We start from the raw sequence: 21,932 nt of genomic DNA, 5'->3' as shown, positions 1-21,932 counted from the left end.
CAATATTAAAAATGGATTCATGCTGCACAGTGTGTCCCGTCATTTCACTATGCTTCACAATAGGGACACAGCTAGTTTGAAATTGATGATATTAGAAATGATTCCTAATAACGTTCAAAATAGATTACAAAAACTAATTAATCAGGAATCTTATTGGATATTTAAATGATGCACTTTATTCCCAAATGGACTCAACGAAACTATTGAAAACACTCGCTGACTGTCATCATTATGTAAGATTATTATTTTTTATAATTTTTCGTTTTTTTTGTATTTTTGTATTTTTATATCTATTTGTTTTTTATATCATTCCCTTGTTTTGTACGTCTACATGTATTTATTCTTATGCATCATGCACTTTTTAGTGAGTTCTATTATATTTATGTGCTGTTTGCACATTAGTGTGTCTTTTATTGATATACTATTGTGATGTTGTTCTTTAGGCACTTTAGGGGTTAATACCCATTATGAGTTTTATATCTTGTGACTCCCTTGGTGAATTATTGTTCTGACACCAAGGGGTTAACCTATTAATTTGGAGTGTGTATATATATACTGCTTCCTGTTTCCCTTGTCCATATGCCTGATGAAGCGCTCTTGTGCGAAACGCGTTGCATGTTGGGAATAAACTGATTGCTCTATCCATCGCCTGGTCCCTCAGCGCCTTATTTTCCACTGGTTTGGAGGTCGTTGGTTTTAATGATGTCAGAGGACCTGGAGAGAGCATCAGCCCTAATGTTCTTGTCTGTTGGATGGAAGTGAATGGAGAAGTTGAACCTAGAAAAAGCAGACTGAAGGTATAGAAGATTTTTATGGTCGGAGTAGATGCTGACCAGATGAGAAGAACCTTCCAATTAATGTCACCATTCGTCCAAAGCTAGCTTTATAGCGAGAAGTTCACAATCTCCAATGGAGTAATTCCTCTCAGCGGGAGAGAATGTCTTGGAGAGGACCCCACAAGTAACAGTCTTGCCCTTGGCGTTTTTCTGAGTAAGAACGGCACCCACTCCAATAGATGAGGCATCAACCTTCAAAGCAAAGGGCCTCTCTGGAGGAGCAGAGGCAACCGCAGACTTTAAATGGGAGAAGGCCTCTTCAGCCTCTTGAGGCCAAGACATAAGATTAGATGCTTTCTTAGTGAGAACCACAATTGGAGCAACCAAGGACGATAAAAGTTTGCAAATCCCAGAAAGTGTTGAATAGCACGTAGGCCCGAAGGACGAGGCCAATCCAATACTGCCGACAATTTATCTGGATCCATCTGCAGGCCCTGGTGAGAGACAATGTAGCCAAGAAATGGAAGACTAGATTTCTCGAACAGGCATTTCTCCAGTTTGGCGTAGAGATTATTCTTCTGTAGTCGCTGATGAACCAGACGAACATGAGTACGATGCTCCTCTAAGTTGGAAGAGAAGTTCAGGATGTCATCTAGGTATAAGACAACACAGGTGTAGAGAATATCACGGAAGATATCATTGCCAAACTCTTGAAAAACAGCTGGAGCATTGCAGAGACCAAATGGCATTATGAGATACTCAAAATGTCCTTCACGAGTTTTGAAGGCCGTTTTCCACTCATCTCCATTGCAGATACGAATGAGGTTATACGCTCTACGTAAGTCCAATTTGGGGAAGACCTTAGCACCATGTAGACGGTCAAAAAGTTCTGAGATAAGAGGTAGAGGATAACGGTTCTTGACCGTGATTTTGTTAAGTCCCCTGTAGTAAATGCATGGACTGAGTGAGCCATCCTTCTTCCCTACAAAGAAGTAACCAGCTTCAGCAGGAGAAGAGGACTTATGGATAAATCCCTTTTGGAGATTCTCCTGGACATACTCAGCCATGGCTTTGACCTCAGGAACCGATAGAGGGTATATCCTCCCACGAGGAGGAGTGGTACCAGGCAGAAGGTCAATAGGGCAATCGTAAGGATGATGTGGAGGCAGAGACTCAGCCTGTTTCTTGCAGAAAACATCAGAGACATCTTGGTAAGGTGGTGGCAGGCCAGGTAGAGGAGGAAGGCGAGAAACAACGTCACGTAGAACTAGTTGGAGGCAAAGATTTTGACAGGATTGTCCCCAATGAATAATCTCTCCAGTTCTTCAATCCAGTTGCAGAGAATGGCATTGCAGCCAAGGAAGGCCAAGAAGAAACTTTGTAAAGTACAGTGTGGCAGAACATAGAATTTAATCTTTTCTTCATGCAATACACCCACTTGCATGACCAGAGATTCAGTACGGAAGTGAACCATACAGTCTAGATTTTGTCCATTAACAGAGAAGATGAACAAGGGCTTGGCAAGGCAAGTGACAGGAAGATGATACAGTACTTTTGGACCAAAGAAGCATCAATAAAGTCACCTGCTGATCCTGAATCCAAAAATGCTGTAGCGCTGAAGGAAAACTTGGCGGAAGTGAAGACTTGTACTGAAATAGTTAAGTGAGGAGAGGTGGTATTCACACCTAGGGACGCCTCTCCTACGTTCCCTAGGTGCAAGGGTTTTCCCGGATACTGTGGATGAACAGAACAGTCTTTAAGGAAGTGTTCGGGGCTAGCACAATACAAGCACAAAATTCTCACTGCGTGATCTCTCCTGTTGCGTAAGACGGGAACGACCCACTTGCATCACCTCTTCAGCATGAGGAGCAGGAAACTGTAGAGGTGAACGTTGAAACACTGGTGCCAGGCGAGGATATCTCCGTGTTCTGCCCGAAATGCCGTTAAGTTGGAAGCTACTGGATTACCTCAGCCCCAAAGGGGTGTAGCCCAGGCCAGGGCTTTGCTGGACAGTAGGCTAATGACAAAGGCCACCTTTGCACGTTCTGTTGGAAACAGTTCAGACATGAGCTCCGAGTGCATGGAGCACTGTGTAATGAAGCCTATGCATGACTTGAAATCCCCATCATACTTGGAAGGTAAAAAGGCAGGTGTAGCTGGGAGCCAGAAGACACTGCAGGAGCTGGTGGTGAGAGTGGGGCAGGTTGCAGTACATGCTGCTGTTGCAAGGCCAAAAGCTGTTGTATCATAGCTGAAAGTTGCTGCGCCTGTCGGGACAACTGCTGTAACTGATTTACCACAAGGGAGGGAAGATCCACGACTTCATGCAGGAGTACCTCAGCGGGATCCATGGCCACATCTTACTGTAACACTCACGTTTCAGAAGACAGGAACCCAGGTGGATATGGATCCAATGGACCTGTGTGGCAGATGACTCAGACCGTACCAGGGAGCGGAGTCTAAGGTGCCGCTGGTTTCCACCAGAGCCCGCCGCAAAGCGGGATGGACTTGCTTCGGCAGGCGGCACCCAGGTCGCTACCCCTGGCACGGCTCAGCCACACAGACTGAGAAGATGCGAGGCACAGGAGGGATAAGGCAGCTCATAGTCAGGATAGCAGAAGGTCAGGGCAGGTGGCACGGTTGCATAGTAAGGACGTAGCAGGAGGTCAATAGGCAGGCGGCAGAGAAGCAAGGTCGGGTCACAAAGAGAAGGATCAGATACACGGCATGGCAGAAACAGGAATGCTTTCTCTCAGGCTCAAGGCAACAAAGATCCGGCAGGGGAGTGAGGAGAGTGGAGGAATATATAAATGAGCCACAGGGGAATCAAACTAATGAGCGCACTGGCCCTTTAAATCTTAAAGCTCCAGCACGCGCACCCAAGGGATGGGGACATGCACGCCGGAGCAGTGAGGCAGAGTCTGGGGCAGGAGAAGCATCAGGTGAGTGAAGGCCTGAGGCTCGCATGCGGGCACATCCCACAATGCGAGTCCCAGCCCCGCTGGCAGCAGCAGGTAACAGGACCATGCGCTCACGACCAGCGTGTGCGGCCGGAGCGCATAACGTAACACCTATACAGTAACCTTACTGTGTTGTTATAGAGGAAGGCAAAATGCTTGGGAAAAATTTGTATCCAACTCCAAGTATGGCAATCGGAATAAATCCTTGGATCAATGTATCTTTTCTAGATATCTGGTTCCCATAACCCATAATAATACAGTGCTAATTGAAACTTTGTGAACCCTTTACATTTTTTACAGTTCTGCATAAGTTATACCTAAAACTACATCATATTTTGACAAAAGGCCTAAAAGTAGATAAGCGAACCAAATCAAACAATGATTCAAAAATATTTGACTTGGTCATTTATTGAAATGAACCAATATCACATATCTGTGAGCTTTTGGGGAAATTACTGAATAGTCCTGCACATTAGCTTGCAGGAATTTTAGCCCAAGCCTTCATAAGAAACAGCTTATTTTGATGGATTTCATCTTATGAACATCTTGCTTCAGGTCCTTCTCCAGTGCCCCCGAAACAGCATGGTGGTGTTCTGTAGAGTACTCTGGTACCTATAGTCCCTTTAGTCACAGAGTGAATAAGATTGTAGATGTCACAGATGGATTGAGAGGTGAGGTAGATCCAAGTTTGTTTAAGGGCTACACTGATTTGTATATGGTCTATATCCTCCTGGGCAATTCCTATTGATGATGTCTTGGCTGGTGGTATGTGTGCAGTGTAAACCAAAACACTGGTACTCGAAGGGTGTTTGTTTTTGTGTTTATTTTTTATTTTTTTTATTTATTAAATATGCCCATGCTTCCTGCTTATAAAACTGTAGTTACCTCCCTTGCTGCACTCCTTGGTGCTGTGATCAATATCTCACATTACCACCAGCCAAACATTGGCTGAGGCAGGATACTACTGTGGTTAGTGATTGGCTGAGCGGCAATGTATCATACTGACCCCAGCAACGGGAAGTGAACCTTAACAGACACTAGTTCTGGGCTGGCAGGAGACAACGTCTTTCAGCCAATCACTGCTGAGTGCCGATGTGTCATGACAGCCCCAGACCCGGTCTCTGCTAAAGTTCTCTTCCAGATGCAGGGGTCAGTGATTATTGTCAATGTCAATGATACATTGACGCTCAGCCAATCACTTGCCGCAGTTTGGTGTCCCGCCTCAGTCAGTGATTGGCTATGGAGCAATGTATTGACCAAAGTACCAAGAAGTACAGCGCGACAGAGGCTGGGTGCAGTTTTTTGTTTAAGCAGGCAGCCTAGGGATATTAAAAACAAACAAGCAAACAACAAAATAAAAACACTTTTTTTTGCTAGACAATCCCTTTAACCAGTGTTAAGTGGTGTAGATTTTCACTTGAGCACTTCCGGAGTTGGTAAGAATACTTGAAGACTTTGGAAAAACTCTGTAGGTTGGCTTCCAATAGAACAAGTTCATCCAGCCTGATGAGCAGCACCAGACAAACACTTGTTGTAAAGAATACACCCTCTTAAAATAAAACAGGTTGCCCACTTACATCTGATTGCCATCCCATTGATTGAAAACACTGGACTGTAATTTCACCTTCAAATTAGCTGCTAATCCTAAAGGTTCACATACGTTTGCCATTCACAGATATGTATGGCTGGGTTCACACATGTTTTGTGTTTACATTTCACTGGTTCCATTTTATTACATTTAATTTCCCTGAATACAAAAGTGTAATGGATGTTTGATCTCAGTTGGTGTCCTTGTTCCCAAACTCATAATGTCTTAATTTTATTTGATGGTGCTGTTATTTGTTCACCCCCACCCCTGATTTATAGCTTTAGTCATTTGCATTGCCTTTGTAAAGTGCTGTATGTGTTCTATTTCTGCATATCCTACCTTACCACCAACTTGTACTGTTTGTACTTTTCTGGAATTTTGTGTTATCTGCTATATATACTTTGCTGTATATGTGACAAAAGCCTGCACCTCACGTTACAGGTCATACTCTGCTGTACAGTGGTCCCTCAACATATGATATTAATTGGTTCCAGGAGAACCATCATATGTTGAAACCATCATATGTCGAGTACATATGTCTATGTAAAAATGGTAATTGGTTCTGGGGCCTGGGAACCATTGTATGTTGAATACATATCTCTATGGGAAACTGCTAATTGGTTCTGGGATGACCATTGTATGTGGAGTGTATGGGGAGTGTTTAACAAACCAGGGTGCCTCCAGCTGTTGCACAACTACAACTCCCAGCATGCATGTACAGCCATTGACTGTCTGGGCATGCTGGGAGTTATAGTTTTGCAACAGCTGGAGGCACACTGATAGGGTAACATTGATATATGGGGTGTATAGTGTGTATATGTATTGTATGTGATGTGTAACAGCCAGAAGCTCATTACACTTATTAGGCTTACACGGAGCTCACAGTGGCAGCCTGCATGAGTTAGCAGGACAGCATGTGAGTAACAGGAGGCAGAACGGTGAACACGGGGCACATTAAACAACTATCTGTCAGATGCTGAAGTTGTCAGCGCTGTCAGATAGCTGTTTGTACGATGGCCCCGACACACAGCAGCATCGTATGTCGATGCGGAGTTCAACATACGATGGGCTCTGAGAGGCCCATCGTATGTTGAAATGATCATATGTCGGGGCCATCGTAAGTCGGGGGGTCACTGTATTTTGTGCCTGTTAAAGACTTCAATGAAAGGCCTGTGCACCAATGGCCATGGAACCAAGACCAGCAAATGTATACTTAGCTGCATCAATTTTTCTCACAGATTCCCTTTAATAAAGTCAGATTTATTGCCAACAGTATTATATATTATATTATATGCAGGCATATCTGCATTATGCAACTATGAAATTAGGGTACATTTACTATCACAATGTCTAGATAACAGCCCCCCTCTACATGTTTCACCACACTCAGGGGCTTAGTCAAGAGGCAGCTGGCTATAGACATAGCATTGCATATCCCGCTGCCTCTTGACAAAGCCAAAAAAATATGTTGACGTATCCTTATTTGGTTTGGGTGTATACTGCATATATGCCTAAATATAATAATATAGTAATACTGTTGTCAGTGTGTACCCAGTTGGCACATCTCTATCCATAAGTGACATAACAAATATGAGGGACACCTCTTATGTTTTTAAATGTGTTTAGTTTTCATTATGAATAATAATTTTGACTTTATTATACCTTGAGGGTGTTTTATATATTAATGAATGGGAAAGATGGGTATCTAGTGACTACCTATGGTAAGTTTTGGTATTGCAGTCTGCCCTTTTACAACACAGCTTAGCAAAGCAGCAGAACTAGCCACAATCATCCCAAATACCTGAAGTGGCTAAGTGGAGTAGGGACCTGCTTAACTAATTTAATAAGGTTTTAGACAAAATATTAAAGTGTACCTGTCATCAACAAAAACTTTTTACATAATGTAGATAACACCATTATATGTATATTTGTAATATACATTGGTTAAAAAATATGTATATTTTTGTCACTACAGCTATTGCCTGTGTGTCTCTAATGAGGAGTCCAAATACAGGAAGTGAGGGTGGACAAGCGGGGCTCTGTGCAGTGAGGACAAGCAGGGCTCTGTGCAGCGAGGCTCTGTGACATGCTATGGGCTCACACATGAGGATGATTGACAAGCCAAGAGCCTGCACAGAGCCCTGCTTCTCCTGTCCTCACTTCCTGTATTTGGACTCCTCACAGAGAATAGCTGGGAAAGCATTTTTTAGTAACATAGTTACATAGTTCATAAGGTTGAAAAAAGATCAAAGTCCATCAAGTTCAACCTATAGTCCCTACTGAGTTGATCCAGAGGAAGGCAAAAAACCCTCATTCTAGAGGTAAAAATTCCTTTCCGACTCCAAATATGGCAGTCAGAATAAATCCCTGGATCAACGTTCTGTCCCTATAGATCTAGAATCCATAACCTGTAATGTTATTACTCTCCAAAAATGCATCCAGACCCCTTTTGAACTCTTTTACAGAGTTCACCATGACCACCTCCTCAGGCAGAGAATTCCACAATCTCACAGCTCTTACAGTAAAGAACCCCCATCTGTGCTGGCGTAGAAACCTTCTTTCTTCTAAACGTAGAGGATTCCCCCTTGTTATAGATACAGTCCTGGGTATAAATAGATCATGGGAGAGGTCACTGTACAGTCCCCTGATATATTTATACATAGTTATTAGGTCACCCCTAAGCCTTCTTTTTTCTAAACTAAATAACCCTAATTCTGATAATCTTTTTGGGTACTGTAGTCCTCCCATTCCCCGTATTACTCTGGTTGCTCGTTTTGGAACTCTCTCCAGCTCCGCTATATATTTCTTGTACACTGGTGCCCAGTACTGTACACAGTATTCTATGTGTGGTCTGACTAGCGATTTGTACAGCGGTAGAATTATTTCCTTGTCGTGGGCATCTATGCCCCTGTTGATGCACCCCATGATTTTATTTGCCTTGGCCGCAGCTGCCCGACACTGATCACTACAGCTTAATTTACTATTCACTAAGACTCCTAAATCCTTTTCCATGTCAGTCGTCCCAAGCGTTCTCCCATTTAATACATAATCCCAGCCCGGATTTTTCTTCCCCATGTGCATTACCTTACATTTATCAGTGTTGAACCTCATCTGCCACTTCCCAGCCCAAACCTCCAACCTATCCAGATCCATTTGTAACAGTGCACTGTCCTCTATAGTGTTTACCGCTTTACAGAGTTTAGTATCATCTGCAAATTTCTTTTCTTTTTGAATTTCCTTTCTATCTGACCACAGTGCTCTCTGCTGACACATCTGTCTATTCTAGGAACTGTCCGGAGCAGGAGAGGTTTGCTATGGGGATTTGTTCCTGCTCAAGACAGTTCCTAAAATGGACAGAGGTGTCAGCAGAGAGTACTGTGGTCAGACAGAAAGAAAATTCAAAAAGAAAAGAACTTCCTGTGGAGCATTTAGCAGCTGATAAGTACTGGAAGAATTAAGATTTCTAAATAGAAGTAATTTACAAATCTGTAGAACTTTCTGGCATCAGTTGATTTAAAAAAATATTTTTCCGCAGAGTACCCCTTTAAAGCAGGCAAATAAACTTGTTTTGCTACACAAACTCCCTGGCTACTTTTTACACTGTGAAAGACGGGAACAGGGGTGAAATGTAAACTTCTATCATCATTACTTTTACCCTGGTACTGTTACACTATAGTGACTCTGCCAGTTTAATCCCCCCTAAGACATACGATGCATGCAGGTTATTATGCATCTGGGTACTAATAACCTGCATACATCGTATGTCTTAGGGGGGATTAAACTGGCAGAGTCACTGGTAGAGAAGGATCTGGGTGTACTTGTAGATCACAGACTACAGAATAGCATGCAATGTCAGGCTGCTGCTTCCAAAGCCGGCAGGATATTGTCATGTATCAAAAGAGGCATGGACTCAAGGGACAGGGACATAATACTCCCCCTTTATAAAGCATTGGTACGGCCTCACCTGGGCACCTGTCCATAAAAGGGACACTGCGGAGTTGGAAAGGGTGCAGAGACGCATAAACTAATATGGGGCATGGAACATCTTAGCTATGAGGAGCGATTAAAGGAGTTACAATTGTTTAGTCTTGAGAAGAGACGTTTAAGGGGGGATATGATAAACGTATATAAGTATATTAATGGCCCATACAAAAAATATGGAGAAAAACTGTTCCAGGTTAAACCCCCCCAAAGAACGAGGGGGCACTCCCTCCGCCTGGAGAAGAAAAAGTTTAGTCTCAAGGGGCGACACGCCTTCTTTACCATGAGAACTGTGAATTTATGGAACGGTCTACCTCAGGAACTGGTCACAGCAGGAAAATTTAACAGCTTTAAAACAGGATTAGATACATTCCTGGAACAAAATAACATTAATGCTTATGAAGAAATATAAAATCCCATCCCTTCCCCAATATCGCGCCACACCCCTACCCCTTAATTCCCTGGTTGAACTTGATGGACATATGTCTTTTTTCGACCGTACTAACTATGTAACTACTATGTAACTTACTGTAAAGCCTGGGGCACAGCGGCATTGCCCTGTCTCGCTGTTGCAGGATCCGCCATTAAGGCACAAACATGGCTCCTGACAGTTGGTTCCATAATAGCCATGGGGGCATGTCTCATTGCATGTTAAGCCGGCCCAGCCAGGTTTACATGTGCACTCACCAGACATTGGGTGGCAACTGTAAAACAAGAACAAGCAGAGTTATTAGGATTCTATCAGGGTTTTATGTGATAACCATTTCCATATAGGGGGACACGTTTCAGTGTTACTATACTGTAAGTCAAGTAACTGACCAAAACCCTGCATATGACCTGTATAGGGCATTCTTTTCTTCCTGAGGCTTCTGTAAGCATATAGAAAGTTTTTGGGTGCACTCAAAGGGCAATTTGTACAATAAAAATTGTTGCCTATCCTCAGTGTTATCTAAACATAAATTGCCTTATGTTTGTATGGTAGGAACAAATATGGCAGCAAATTCCCTTTAACTCACCTCTTGGTGTGCTGGACATCACACTGACAGCGTATGTGGCACTGTAGACCGTAGCTGATATTTGGGCACATTCTTTCCTCACATTTGGTCCCCAAGAAGCCAGCCTCACATAAACAGGCACCATCAACATGGTAACAGCGAACAGCGTTTACACAGTCACAGGTTTCTTTACAATCCCTTCCATATTTTCCAATGGAACATTCCTCCAGACAGCTGAGGAGAACAAAAGTTAAATGAAACCTAGGATAACTACAGACTAATCCAGCAAATACTGTAAAACAGTAAGGCAAAGTTTTTAGATTGTTCTATAATTAAGAATATTTACAGACTATTCATGCTGCTTAAATTATAAATATATGATAAATAGATTTTGAACATACAATATGATGTATAGAAAGGGTCGTTTACTTACTATGGCTACATTACCCTTTAGGGTATGTTCACGTTATGGAAATTCTGCATTAAATTATTCTTCATTTCGGCAAGACGTAAGTATTTCTCATCATAACATTCTTAAATGTTGTTAGAGCCTCAAGTTAATTCCTACATGGCCACTGCTGAGTCTTACACTATGTTTTAGAGTTAACCCCTTAGTTATGCGCATGACGAATGTTACGCCGAGCGCTCCGGGTCCCCGCTCCTCCCCGGAGCGCTCGCTTCACTCCCTCCGCTGCAGCGCTCCGGTCACGTCCTCTGACCCGGGGCGCTGCGATCCCGCTGCCAGCCGGGATGCGATTCGCGATGCGGGTAGCGCCCGCTCGCGATGCGCACCCCGGCTCCCCTACCTGACTCGCTCCCCGTCTGTTCTGTCCCGGCGCGCGCGGCCCCGCTCCCTAGGGCGCGCGCGCGCCGGGTCTCTGCGATTTAAAGGGCCACTGCGCCGCTGATTGGCGCAGTGGTTCCAATTAGGGTTTTCACCTGTGCACTTCCCTATATTACCTCACTTCCCTTGCACTCCCTTGCCGGATCTTGTTGCCTTAGTGCCAGTGAAAGCGTTCCTTGTGTGTTCCTTGCCTGTGTTTCCAGACCTTCTGCCGTTGCCCCTGACTACGATCCTTGCTGCCTGCCCCGACCTTCTGCTACGTCCGACCTTGCTTCTGCCTACTCCCTTGTACCGCGCCTATCTTCAGCAGCCAGAGAGGTGAGCCGTTGCTAGTGGATACGACCTGGTCACTACCGCCGCAGCAAGACCATCCCGCTTTGCGGCGGGCTCTGGTGAAAACCAGTAGTGGCTTAGAACCGGTCCACTAGCACGGTCCACGCCAATCCCTCTCTGGCACAGAGGGTCCACTACCTGCCAGCCGGCATCGTGACAGTAGATCCGGCCATGGATCCCGCTGAAGTTCCTCTGCCAGTTGTCGCTGACCTCACCACGGTGGTCGCCCAGCAGTCACAACAGATAGCGCAACAAGGCCAACAGCTGTCTCAACTGACCGTTATGCTACAACAGTTGCTACCACAGCTTCAGCAGTCATCTCCTCCGCCAGCTCCTGCACCTCCTCCGCAGCGAGTGGCCGCTCCTGGGATACGCTTATCCTTGCCGGATAAATTTGATGGGGACTCTAAGTTTTGCCGTGGCTTTCTTTCCCAATGTTCCCTGCATCTGGAGATGATGTCGGACCTGTTTCCCACTGAAAGGTCTAAGGTGGCTTTCGTAGTCAGTCTTCTGTCCGGAAAAGCCCTGTCATGGGCCACACCGCTCTGGGACCGCAATGACCCCGTCACTGCCTCTGTACACTCCTTCTTCTCGGAAATCCGAAGTGTCTTTGAGGAACCTGCCCGAGCCTCTTCTGCTGAGACTGCCCTGTTGAACCTGGTCCAGGGTAATTCTTCCGTTGGCGAGTATGCCGTACAATTCCGTACACTTGCTTCAGAATTGTCCTGGAATAATGAGGCCCTCTGCGCGACCTTCAAAAAAGGCCTATCCAGCAACATTAAAGATGTTCTGGCCGCACGAGAAATTCCTGCTAATCTACATGAACTTATTCACCTAGCCACTCGCATTGACATGCGTTTTTCTGAAAGGCGTCAGGAACTCCGCCAAGATATGGACTCTGTTCGCACGAGGCGTTTCGTCTCCTCGGCTCCTCTCTCCTCTGGTCCCCTGCAATCTGTTCCTGTGCCTCCCGCCGTGGAGGCTATGCAGGTCGACCGGTCTCGCCTGACACCTCAAGAGAGGACACGACGCCGTATGGAGAACCTCTGCCTGTACTGTGCTAGTACCGAACACTTCCTGAGGGATTGTCCTATCCGTCCTCCCCGCCTGGAAAGACGTACGCTGACTCCGCACAAGGGTGAGACAGTCCTTGATGTCTACTCTGCTTCTCCACGTCTTACTGTGCCTGTGCGGATGTCTGCCTCTGCCTTCTCCTTCTCTACAGTGGCCTTCTTGGACTCTGGATCTGCAGGAAATTTTATTTTGGCCTCTCTCGTCAACAGGTTCAACATCCCGGTGACCAGTCTCGCCAGACCCCTCTACATCAATTGTGTAAATAATGAAAGATTGGACTGTACCATACGTTTCCGCACGGAGCCCCTTCTTATGAGCATCGGATCTCATCATGAGAGGATTGAACTTTTGGTCCTCCCCAATTGCACCTCGGAGATTCTCCTTGGACTTCCCTGGCTTCAACTTCATTCCCCAACCCTGGATTGGTCCACTGGGGAGATCAAGAGTTGGGGGTCCTCTTGTTCCAAGAACTGTCTAAAACCGGTTCCCAGTAACCCTTGCCGTAACTCTGTGGTTCCTCCAGTAACCGGTCTCCCTAAGGCCTATATGGACTTCGCGGATGTTTTCTGCAAAAAACAAGCTGAGACTCTACCTCCTCACAGGCCTTATGATTGCCCTATCGACCTCCTCCCGGGTACTACTCCACCCCGGGGCAGAATTTATCCTCTCTCTGCCCCAGAGACTCTTGCCATGTCCGAATACGTCCAGGAGAATCTAAAAAAGGGCTTTATCCGTAAATCCTCCTCTCCTGCCGGAGCCGGATTTTTCTTTGTGTCCAAAAAAGATGGCTCCCTACGTCCTTGCATTGACTACCGCGGTCTTAATAAAATCACGGTTAAGAACCGCTACCCCTTACCCCTCATCTCTGAACTCTTTGATCGCCTCCAAGGTGCCCACATCTTCACTAAATTGGACTTAAGAGGCGCCTATAACCTCATCCGCATCAGAGAGGGGGACGAGTGGAAAACGGCATTTAACACCAGAGATGGACACTTTGAGTATCTGGTCATGCCCTTTGGACTGTGCAATGCCCCTGCCGTCTTCCAAGACTTTGTCAATGAAATTTTTCGTGATCTGTTATACTCCTGTGTTGTTGTATATCTGGACGATATCCTAATTTTTTCTGCCAATCTAGAAGAACACCGCCAGCATGTCCGTATGGTTCTTCAGAGACTTCGTGACAACCAACTCTATGCCAAAATTGAGAAATGTCTGTTTGAATGCCAATCTCTTCCTTTTCTAGGATATTTGGTCTCTGGCCAGGGACTACAGATGGATCCAGACAAACTCTCTGCCGTCTTAGATTGGCCACGCCCCTCCGGACTCCGTGCTATCCAACGCTTTTTGGGGTTCGCCAATTATTACAGGCAATTTATTCCACATTTTTCTACCATTGTGGCTCCTATCGTGGCTTTAACCAAAAAAAATGCTGATCCCAAGTCCTGGCCTCCTCAAGCAGAAGACTCCTTTAAACGACTCAAGTCTGCCTTTTCTTCGGCTCCCGTGCTCTCCAGACCTGACCCTTCCAAACCCTTCCTATTGGAGGTTGATGCCTCCTCAGTGGGAGCTGGAGCTGTTCTTCTACAAAAAAATTCTTCCGGGCATGCTGTCACTTGTGGTTTTTTCTCTAGGACCTTCTCTCCAGCGGAGAGGAACTACTCCATCGGGGATCGAGAGCTTCTAGCCATTAAATTAGCACTTGAGGAATGGAGGCATCTGCTGGAGGGATCAAGATTTCCTGTTATTATCTACACCGACCACAAGAACCTCTCCTACCTCCAGTCTGCCCAACGGCTGAATCCTCGCCAGGCCCGGTGGTCTCTGTTCTTTGCCCGATTTAATTTTGAGATTCACTTTCGTCCTGCCGATAAGAACATTAGGGCCGATGCTCTCTCTCGTTCCTCGGATGCCTCAGAAGTTGATCTCCCTCCGCAACACATCATTCCACCTGACTGCCTGATCTCCACTTCTCCTGCCTCCATCAGGCAGACTCCTCCAGGAAAGACCTTTGTTTCTCCACGCCAACGCCTCGGAATCCTCAAATGGGGTCACTCCTCCCATCTCGCAGGTCATGCGGGCATCAAGAAATCTGTGCAACTCATCTCCCGCTTCTATTGGTGGCCGACTCTGGAGACGGATGTTGGGGACTTTGTGCGAGCCTGCACTATCTGTGCCCGGGATAAGACTCCTCGCCAGAAGCCCGCTGGTTTTCTTCATCCTCTGCCTGTCCCCGAACAGCCTTGGTCTCTGATTGGTATGGATTTTATTACTGATTTACCCCCTTCCCGTGGCAACACCGTTATTTGGGTGGTCGTTGATCGATTCTCCAAAATGGCACATTTCATCCCTCTTCCTGGTCTTCCTTCTGCGCCTCAGTTGGCTAAACAATTTTTTGTACACATTTTTCGTCTTCACGGGTTGCCTACGCAGATTGTCTCGGATAGAGGGGTCCAATTCGTGTCTAAATTCTGGAGGGCTCTCTGTAAACAACTCAAGATTAAATTAAATTTTTCCTCTGCATATCATCCCCAGTCCAATGGACAAGTAGAAAGAATTAACCAGATCCTGGGTGATTATTTGCGACATTTTGTTTCCTCCCGCCAGGATGACTGGGCAGATCTCCTTCCATGGGCCGAATTCTCGTATAACTTCAGGGTCTCTGAATCTTCCTCCAAATCCCCATTTTTCGTGGTGTACGGCCGTCACCCTCTTCCCCCCCTCCCTACCCCCTTGCCCTCTGGTCTGCCCGCTGTGGATGAAATTTCTCGTGACCTTTCCATTATATGGAGAGAGACCCAAAATTCTCTCTTACAGGCTTCTTCACGCATGAAGAGGTTCGCGGATAAGAAAAGAAGAGCTCCCCCCGTTTTTTCCCCTGGAGACAAGGTATGGCTCTCCGCTAAATATGTCCGCTTCCGTGTCCCTAGCTACAAGTTGGGACCACGCTATCTTGGTCCTTTCAAAATTTTGTGTCAAATTAATCCTGTCTCTTATAAACTTCTTCTTCCTCCTTCTCTTCGTATCCCTAATGCCTTTCACGTCTCTCTTCTCAAACCACTCATCCTCAACCGTTTTTCTCCCAAATCTGTTCCTCCCACTCCTGTTTCCGGCTCCTCGGACGTCTTCTCGGTCAAGGAAATTTTGGCTGCCAAAAAGGTCAGAGGGAAAAATTTTTTTTTAGTAGACTGGGAGGGTTGTGGTCCTGAAGAGAGATCCTGGGAACCTGAGGACAACATCCTTGACAAAAGTCTGCTCCTCAGGTTCTCAGGCTCCAAGAAGAGGGGGAGACCCAAGGGGGGGGGTACTGTTACGCCGAGCGCTCCGGGTCCCCGCTCCTCCCCGGAGCGCTCGCTTCACTCCCTCCGCTGCAGCGCTCCGGTCACGTCCTCTGACCCGGGGCGCTGCGATCCCGCTGCCAGCCGGGATGCGATTCGCGATGCGGGTAGCGCCCGCTCGCGATGCGCACCCCGGCTCCCCTACCTGACTCGCTCCCCGTCTGTTCTGTCCCGGCGCGCGCGGCCCCGCTCCCTAGGGCGCGCGCGCGCCGGGTCTCTGCGATTTAAAGGGCCACTGCGCCGCTGATTGGCGCAGTGGTTCCAATTAGGGTTTTCACCTGTGCACTTCCCTATATTACCTCACTTCCCTTGCACTCCCTTGCCGGATCTTGTTGCCTTAGTGCCAGTGAAAGCGTTCCTTGTGTGTTCCTTGCCTGTGTTTCCAGACCTTCTGCCGTTGCCCCTGACTACGATCCTTGCTGCCTGCCCCGACCTTCTGCTACGTCCGACCTTGCTTCTGCCTACTCCCTTGTACCGCGCCTATCTTCAGCAGCCAGAGAGGTGAGCCGTTGCTAGTGGATACGACCTGGTCACTACCGCCGCAGCAAGACCATCCCGCTTTGCGGCGGGCTCTGGTGAAAACCAGTAGTGGCTTAGAACCGGTCCACTAGCACGGTCCACGCCAATCCCTCTCTGGCACAGAGGGTCCACTACCTGCCAGCCGGCATCGTGACAACGAAGGGTTACACCTTGAAACGTAGTGTCAGACTCAGCAGAGGCCGTGTAGGAATCGACTTCAGGCTCCAACAACATGTAAAAATGTTATGATGAGAATAAATAAAAAGAAAACAGAAGAACCAATTCAGGTCTGTGAATTCCTCTAGTCAAATACTTTATTGCATAACTGCCTTATGTTCTATGGTATACATGTACTGATTGCTAAATAGATCAAAATAGAGCTCCAAAGTGAAGTAGACTGAACCAATTAGCATCATATATATATATAAATATGAGTTGCTGAACTAATGGCAAATCTCTACAAAGGCTTGTTGACCTAACTCACCCATATATTTCCCACTGGGTAGAAATTAATGCGGAAGTAAGCCCCCCCATGTATTGAAGGTGTAGGTTCTCATTATCCGAAGATGTGCACATGTCTATACCATTATGTTTTTCCCCTGCTCATTATTTGGGATTCTTTGTACATATTTCACATTTATGAGGAAAAAACTGTTGCATTCTTAGAGAGTAAAATGTAAAGGACCTGATACAAAATAGAAAAAAAAATCATCCAAACCCTGATTTCGTAATGCCTAATGTATATGAGGGCTTCACTACTTTCCCATGAGATCATGTCTATAGAGGGATCAGGAGAGATAGTTGTCAGCCACACAATTCCAGCAATTGACAAATAGTTGATTGTTTGTTCATTAGCAGATTGCTGTTTTATTTATTTATTTATTTTATTTTTTTACACAGGACAGCTGATCATTTTATGGACTCACTTACTGGCACTAAGCTTCTTGTCCCTTAGGGCAGATATAGGATCTTCAGGACATATAGATTAGAAAAGGAGGATGGAGCTGAGAGGGGTTGGGATCTGAGCTGCCAGGAGGGATCTAATAGGTGATGATGTCAGGACAGGCTACTTCCAGTGACACATTAAGCACTGTCATTCTCTCTTATCAGACTGGTGGTCATATGATCCAGATGCTGTACTGAATTGTATGAATACAGCGGAGCTGGAATTAAACAGATGGTACTACAGGAATCGTTGGGGGAAGGGGGGAGGGGTGAGTGAGTGTGCATTATATGAGCAAATAAACAAGCCCACAAACCCCAAGTGCTTCTTTAAGAATATCCCAGATGTATAACAGCCTGAATCTCCTAAACAATGTGGGTACCACTATGAGAAACATAAATCAATAATAAGGGGTGTTAGTTATCTTGAAAAAAATAAAAAAAAACACCTATGCACACAAGAGGAAAAGCAAACATACATACTATAAACCACACCAACCAAAAATTACAAATAATTGCTCAAATTGAAAAATTATGCAAAACCTTATTCATTAATGAATCAAGACTACCCAAGATTCCAAATGGTTCTCTTAGTTTTAGTTTAATAATGAAGTTTTGTATAGTTTTGCTACGTGAGAAATTATTTGTTATTCTTTTGGGAGTATGAATAATTGTTTTTCTTTTGTGTGGCAGATTCTTAAAAGTGGCTCATACCATTTGAAAATCTGGTGCATTTTTAAACTGACTAATCTAAATTTATACCAAATTGTTTTTTGTGACAAAACCGTGTGCCCATAATAAGCAATGCCTTTTTCAGCAATGCCACACCCCTTTCAGGTATGTTATATCCCTTTCTCGCTTAAGGTGCAAAACTGTCTAAAAATCAAAAGTCAAAGTACTTGGGTGAACCAAATATAACCACATGATCCAACTTTAGGGGTCATCTGATGTCTCACTACTATTGTACAATATGAAGAAAGAGTCCAGAATAAAATAAATGATATTCTTCTATATGTTTAGACCTGTATGATTTCTGTAAACAAAGAGAAATATTGGGATGGCTGATAACAGAAAACAATAGCTACTTACTAGCTTTACTTAATAGCTGTTACCAAGTGCTTTTTTTTTATTAGAGGTGTTGTGTCTTCTAAACATCTGAACAGTGCACAATGACCCAGGGACAAGCATCTGTTGTGAACAATAATGTAAAGCCAAATGTTACTGAGCTCAGCAACTACACTAGCAGGTTATCGTTTTAGTGTCACAATGTCTGCAGCAAACAAATAGACGGCAGCTGTTGCCCCCTGACCCTGCTGCGGCTCATAATTTCCATTCTGTCATAAGAAGTACAAATATTTTTCTCATGTCAGCGTTTCCTCATAGACATCTAAAAACAAAATATCTTTCTGTGCCAAGAACATAAGAAACAAATGTTGACATACAGTACATAGCCTTATGTAGAGTATAAATCTAGAATCTGATTGGCTGAGTTTAATAAAGAGTTTAGTAAACACTTTGACATAAGGCTGCACTATAGCACTGAAAATTAAAGGGGTACTCCACTGGAAAAAAAAATTAATCAACTGGTGCCAGAAAGTTAAACAGATTTGTAAATTACTTCTATTAAAAAATCTTAATCCTTCCAGTACTTATTAGCTGCTCAATACTAGAGAGAAAATTCTTTTCTTTTTGGAACACAGAGCTCTCTGCTGACATCATGACCACAATGCTCTCTGCTGACACCTCTGTCCATTTTAATTATTGTCCAGAGTAGGAGAAAACCCCCATAGAAAACATACGCTGCTCTGGACAGTTCCGAAAATGGACAGAGATTTCAGCAGAGAGCACTGTGGTCATTATTTCAGCAGAGAGCACTGTTTTCCAAAAAGAAAATAATTTACTCTGTAGGATTTTTTTTATAGAAGTAATTTACAAATCAGTTTGACTGAGCCCTTTTTCACCTTAAGGATGCAGCCCTTTTTTGCAATTCTGACCACTATACCTTTATGTATTAATAACTCTGGGATGCTTTTACCAATTATTCTGATTCCAAGATTGTTTTTTTTGTGACATATTCTACTTTAAAACAGTGGAAAATTTTGAAAATTTAGCATCTTTCTAACTTTGAAACTCTCTGCTTGTAAGGAAAATGGATATTCCAAATAAATTATATGTTGATTCACACATACAATATGACTACTTTATATTTGTATCATAAAGTTTACATGTTTTTACTTTTGGAAGACATCAGAGGGCTTCAAAGTTCAGCATCAATTTTCCAAGTTTTCACAACATTTTCAAAATCTGAATTTTTCAGGGACCAGTTCAGTTTTGAAGTGGATTTGAGGGGTCTTCATATTAGCAGTACGCCAAAAATGACCACATTATAAAAACTGCACCCCCAAAGTATTCAAAATGACATTCAGAAAGTGTGTTAACCCTTTAGGTGTTTCATAGGAATAGCAGCAAAATGAAGGAGAAAATTCAAAATCTTCATTTGTTACACTCACATGTTCTTGTAGACCCAGTTTTTTAAATTATACAAGGGGTAAAAGGAGAAAAGGCCCCCCAAAATTTGTAACCCAATTTCTCTCGAGAAAGGAAATACTTCATAGGTGGATGTCAAGTGCTCTGCACTACAAGGCTCAGAAAGGAAGTAGCGACAATGGGATTTTGGAGAGTCCGTTTTTCTGAAATGGTGGAGGGCATGTCACATTTAGGAAGCCCCTATGGTGCCAGAACAGCAAAAAAATAACAACATGGCATACTATATTGGAAACTACACCCCCTAAGGAACGTAACAAGGAGTCCAGTGAGCCTTAACACCCCACAGGTGTTTGATGGCTTTTCGTTAAAGTCGGATGTGTACATTAATTTCTTTTTTTTGTTTTTCACTAAAATGCTGGTTTCCCCCCAAATTTAACATTTTTGCAAGCGGTTATAGGAGAAAATGCCAACCAAAATTTGTAACCCCATCTCTGCCGAGTATGGAAATAACCCATGTGTGGACGTCAAGTGCTCTGCTGGCGCACTACAATGCTCAGAAGAGAAGAAGTCACATTTGGCTTTTGAAAAGCACATTTTGCTGAAATGGTTTTTGGGGGGTATGTTGCATTTAGGCAGCACCTATACAAAAAAAAAAAACACATGCCATTCTATTTTGAAAACTAAACCCCTCAAGGAACATAACAAGGGGTACAATGAGCCTTAACAGCCCACAGGTGTTTGACAAATTTCTGCTAAAGTTGGACCGGAAAATGAAAAATTAGATAATTTTTTTAACAAAAATTCTGATGTTACCCCAAATTTTTCATTTTCACAATGGGTAATTGGAGAAAAAGCCTCCCAAAATGTGTAACCCCATGTATTTTGAGTATAAAAAATACCCCATATGTGGATGTAAATTGCTCTGCGGGTGAACTACAATTAGAGATGAGCGAACTTTGAAACTTTCAAAAAATTTGATTCGGCCGATTCGCCGAATTTTCCCGAAAAGTTTGTTTCAATCCGAATTTATTCGCGGCGAATCGATGTTAAAAAAGGCTATTTCTAGCCTACATACCGCCTCTATAGGGGTATAGAACACTTTGCTGTGTCCTAAAACGCATATGGAGTGTGCTGGGGTAGTGAAATAATACTGTTATTCAGAATAGCATGCAGATTACCGGCATCGCTCTTAGAATCACTGCCGCACAGCAGCACAATGACAGAGCCTGGTGGTGGCATCAGTGTCAGGAGACCATATAGTGACTGAATGACATAGCGTGGACATGTTGGCAGCAAGAGGAGACCATTTAGTGGCTGAATGGCACAGCATGGATTTGGCTGATGCACTAGTACACTACACACCAGGGCTTCACAATCCCCCCCCCCCCCCAAAAAAAAACAACACAATATATGACATTTTTGACAAAGATTTCTCATTGGTAGCACCCGCAATCCAAAAATTTGAAATTTCCAGACCCAGGCCCCACCTCTGTGGCATCAGGAACCCATATATTGCCTGAAGGACACAGCCTGGAGATAGCTGATGCACCAGTACACACCCCGGCTTAACAATCCCCTCCAAAAAACAACAACATTTTAGAAATTTTTTAAAGAAATACCTTTGTGTAAGAACAAGCGCATATCCAACAGTTCACAAGACTCTATAATGCAGGGTGGTGGACCACCCAAAGACATTTTTCTCAAAAATAATAAACCACACAATGTTTGAAATTTTTTTACAAAAACTAATTCAATATGTGTGTAAGCGCATCTGTCTCCAAAAGATCAGATCACCAAAGGACTTTTTTCGCCCAAAATGATGAAGTAGAGTTAATCCCTGTCCGTATTTATTTATTTATTTTTCATTAAAAAATCACACGCAACATGCGTTCCGTTGTGTAACGATTAGCATTCTGTAAAATTCAATTTTATTACTGATAAAATTATCAGTAAATAAAAAAAAAACACTAGCCAAGAGTGTTTAATTACCCCATACATTGCACCAGGAGCAGTCAAGAGTAGGCCTCAGCAGTACCCAAGAGGCTTTAATAACCCCCTACCTTTGCACGATCAATTGCGAGATCGAGCAATACCAGGT

General features: G+C 44.2%; 1 protein-coding gene across 6 annotated transcripts in view; it reads right to left on the bottom strand.

Annotated features, from left to right (window-relative positions):
• Positions 1-21,932, bottom strand: part of PEAR1 (platelet endothelial aggregation receptor 1) — a 443,307-nt gene that overhangs the window by 107,217 nt on the left and 314,158 nt on the right. For all 6 annotated transcript variants that reach the window (XM_056545694.1, XM_056545692.1, XM_056545693.1 and 3 more), the window contains 2 exons: positions 10,322-10,534; positions 9,835-10,009 (listed from right to left, as the gene is read on the bottom strand). In XM_056545694.1, coding sequence (XP_056401669.1) covers positions 9,835-10,009; positions 10,322-10,534 — 388 coding nt within the window. The remainder of the gene's footprint in view (positions 1-9,834; positions 10,010-10,321; positions 10,535-21,932) is intronic.

Source organism: Hyla sarda, chromosome 11 (assembly GCF_029499605.1).
Source record: "Hyla sarda isolate aHylSar1 chromosome 11, aHylSar1.hap1, whole genome shotgun sequence".
Taxonomy (NCBI): domain Eukaryota; kingdom Metazoa; phylum Chordata; class Amphibia; order Anura; family Hylidae; genus Hyla; species Hyla sarda.
The sequence above is the reverse complement of the archived record's forward strand: the minus strand, read 5'-3'. Positions and strand labels throughout refer to the sequence as shown.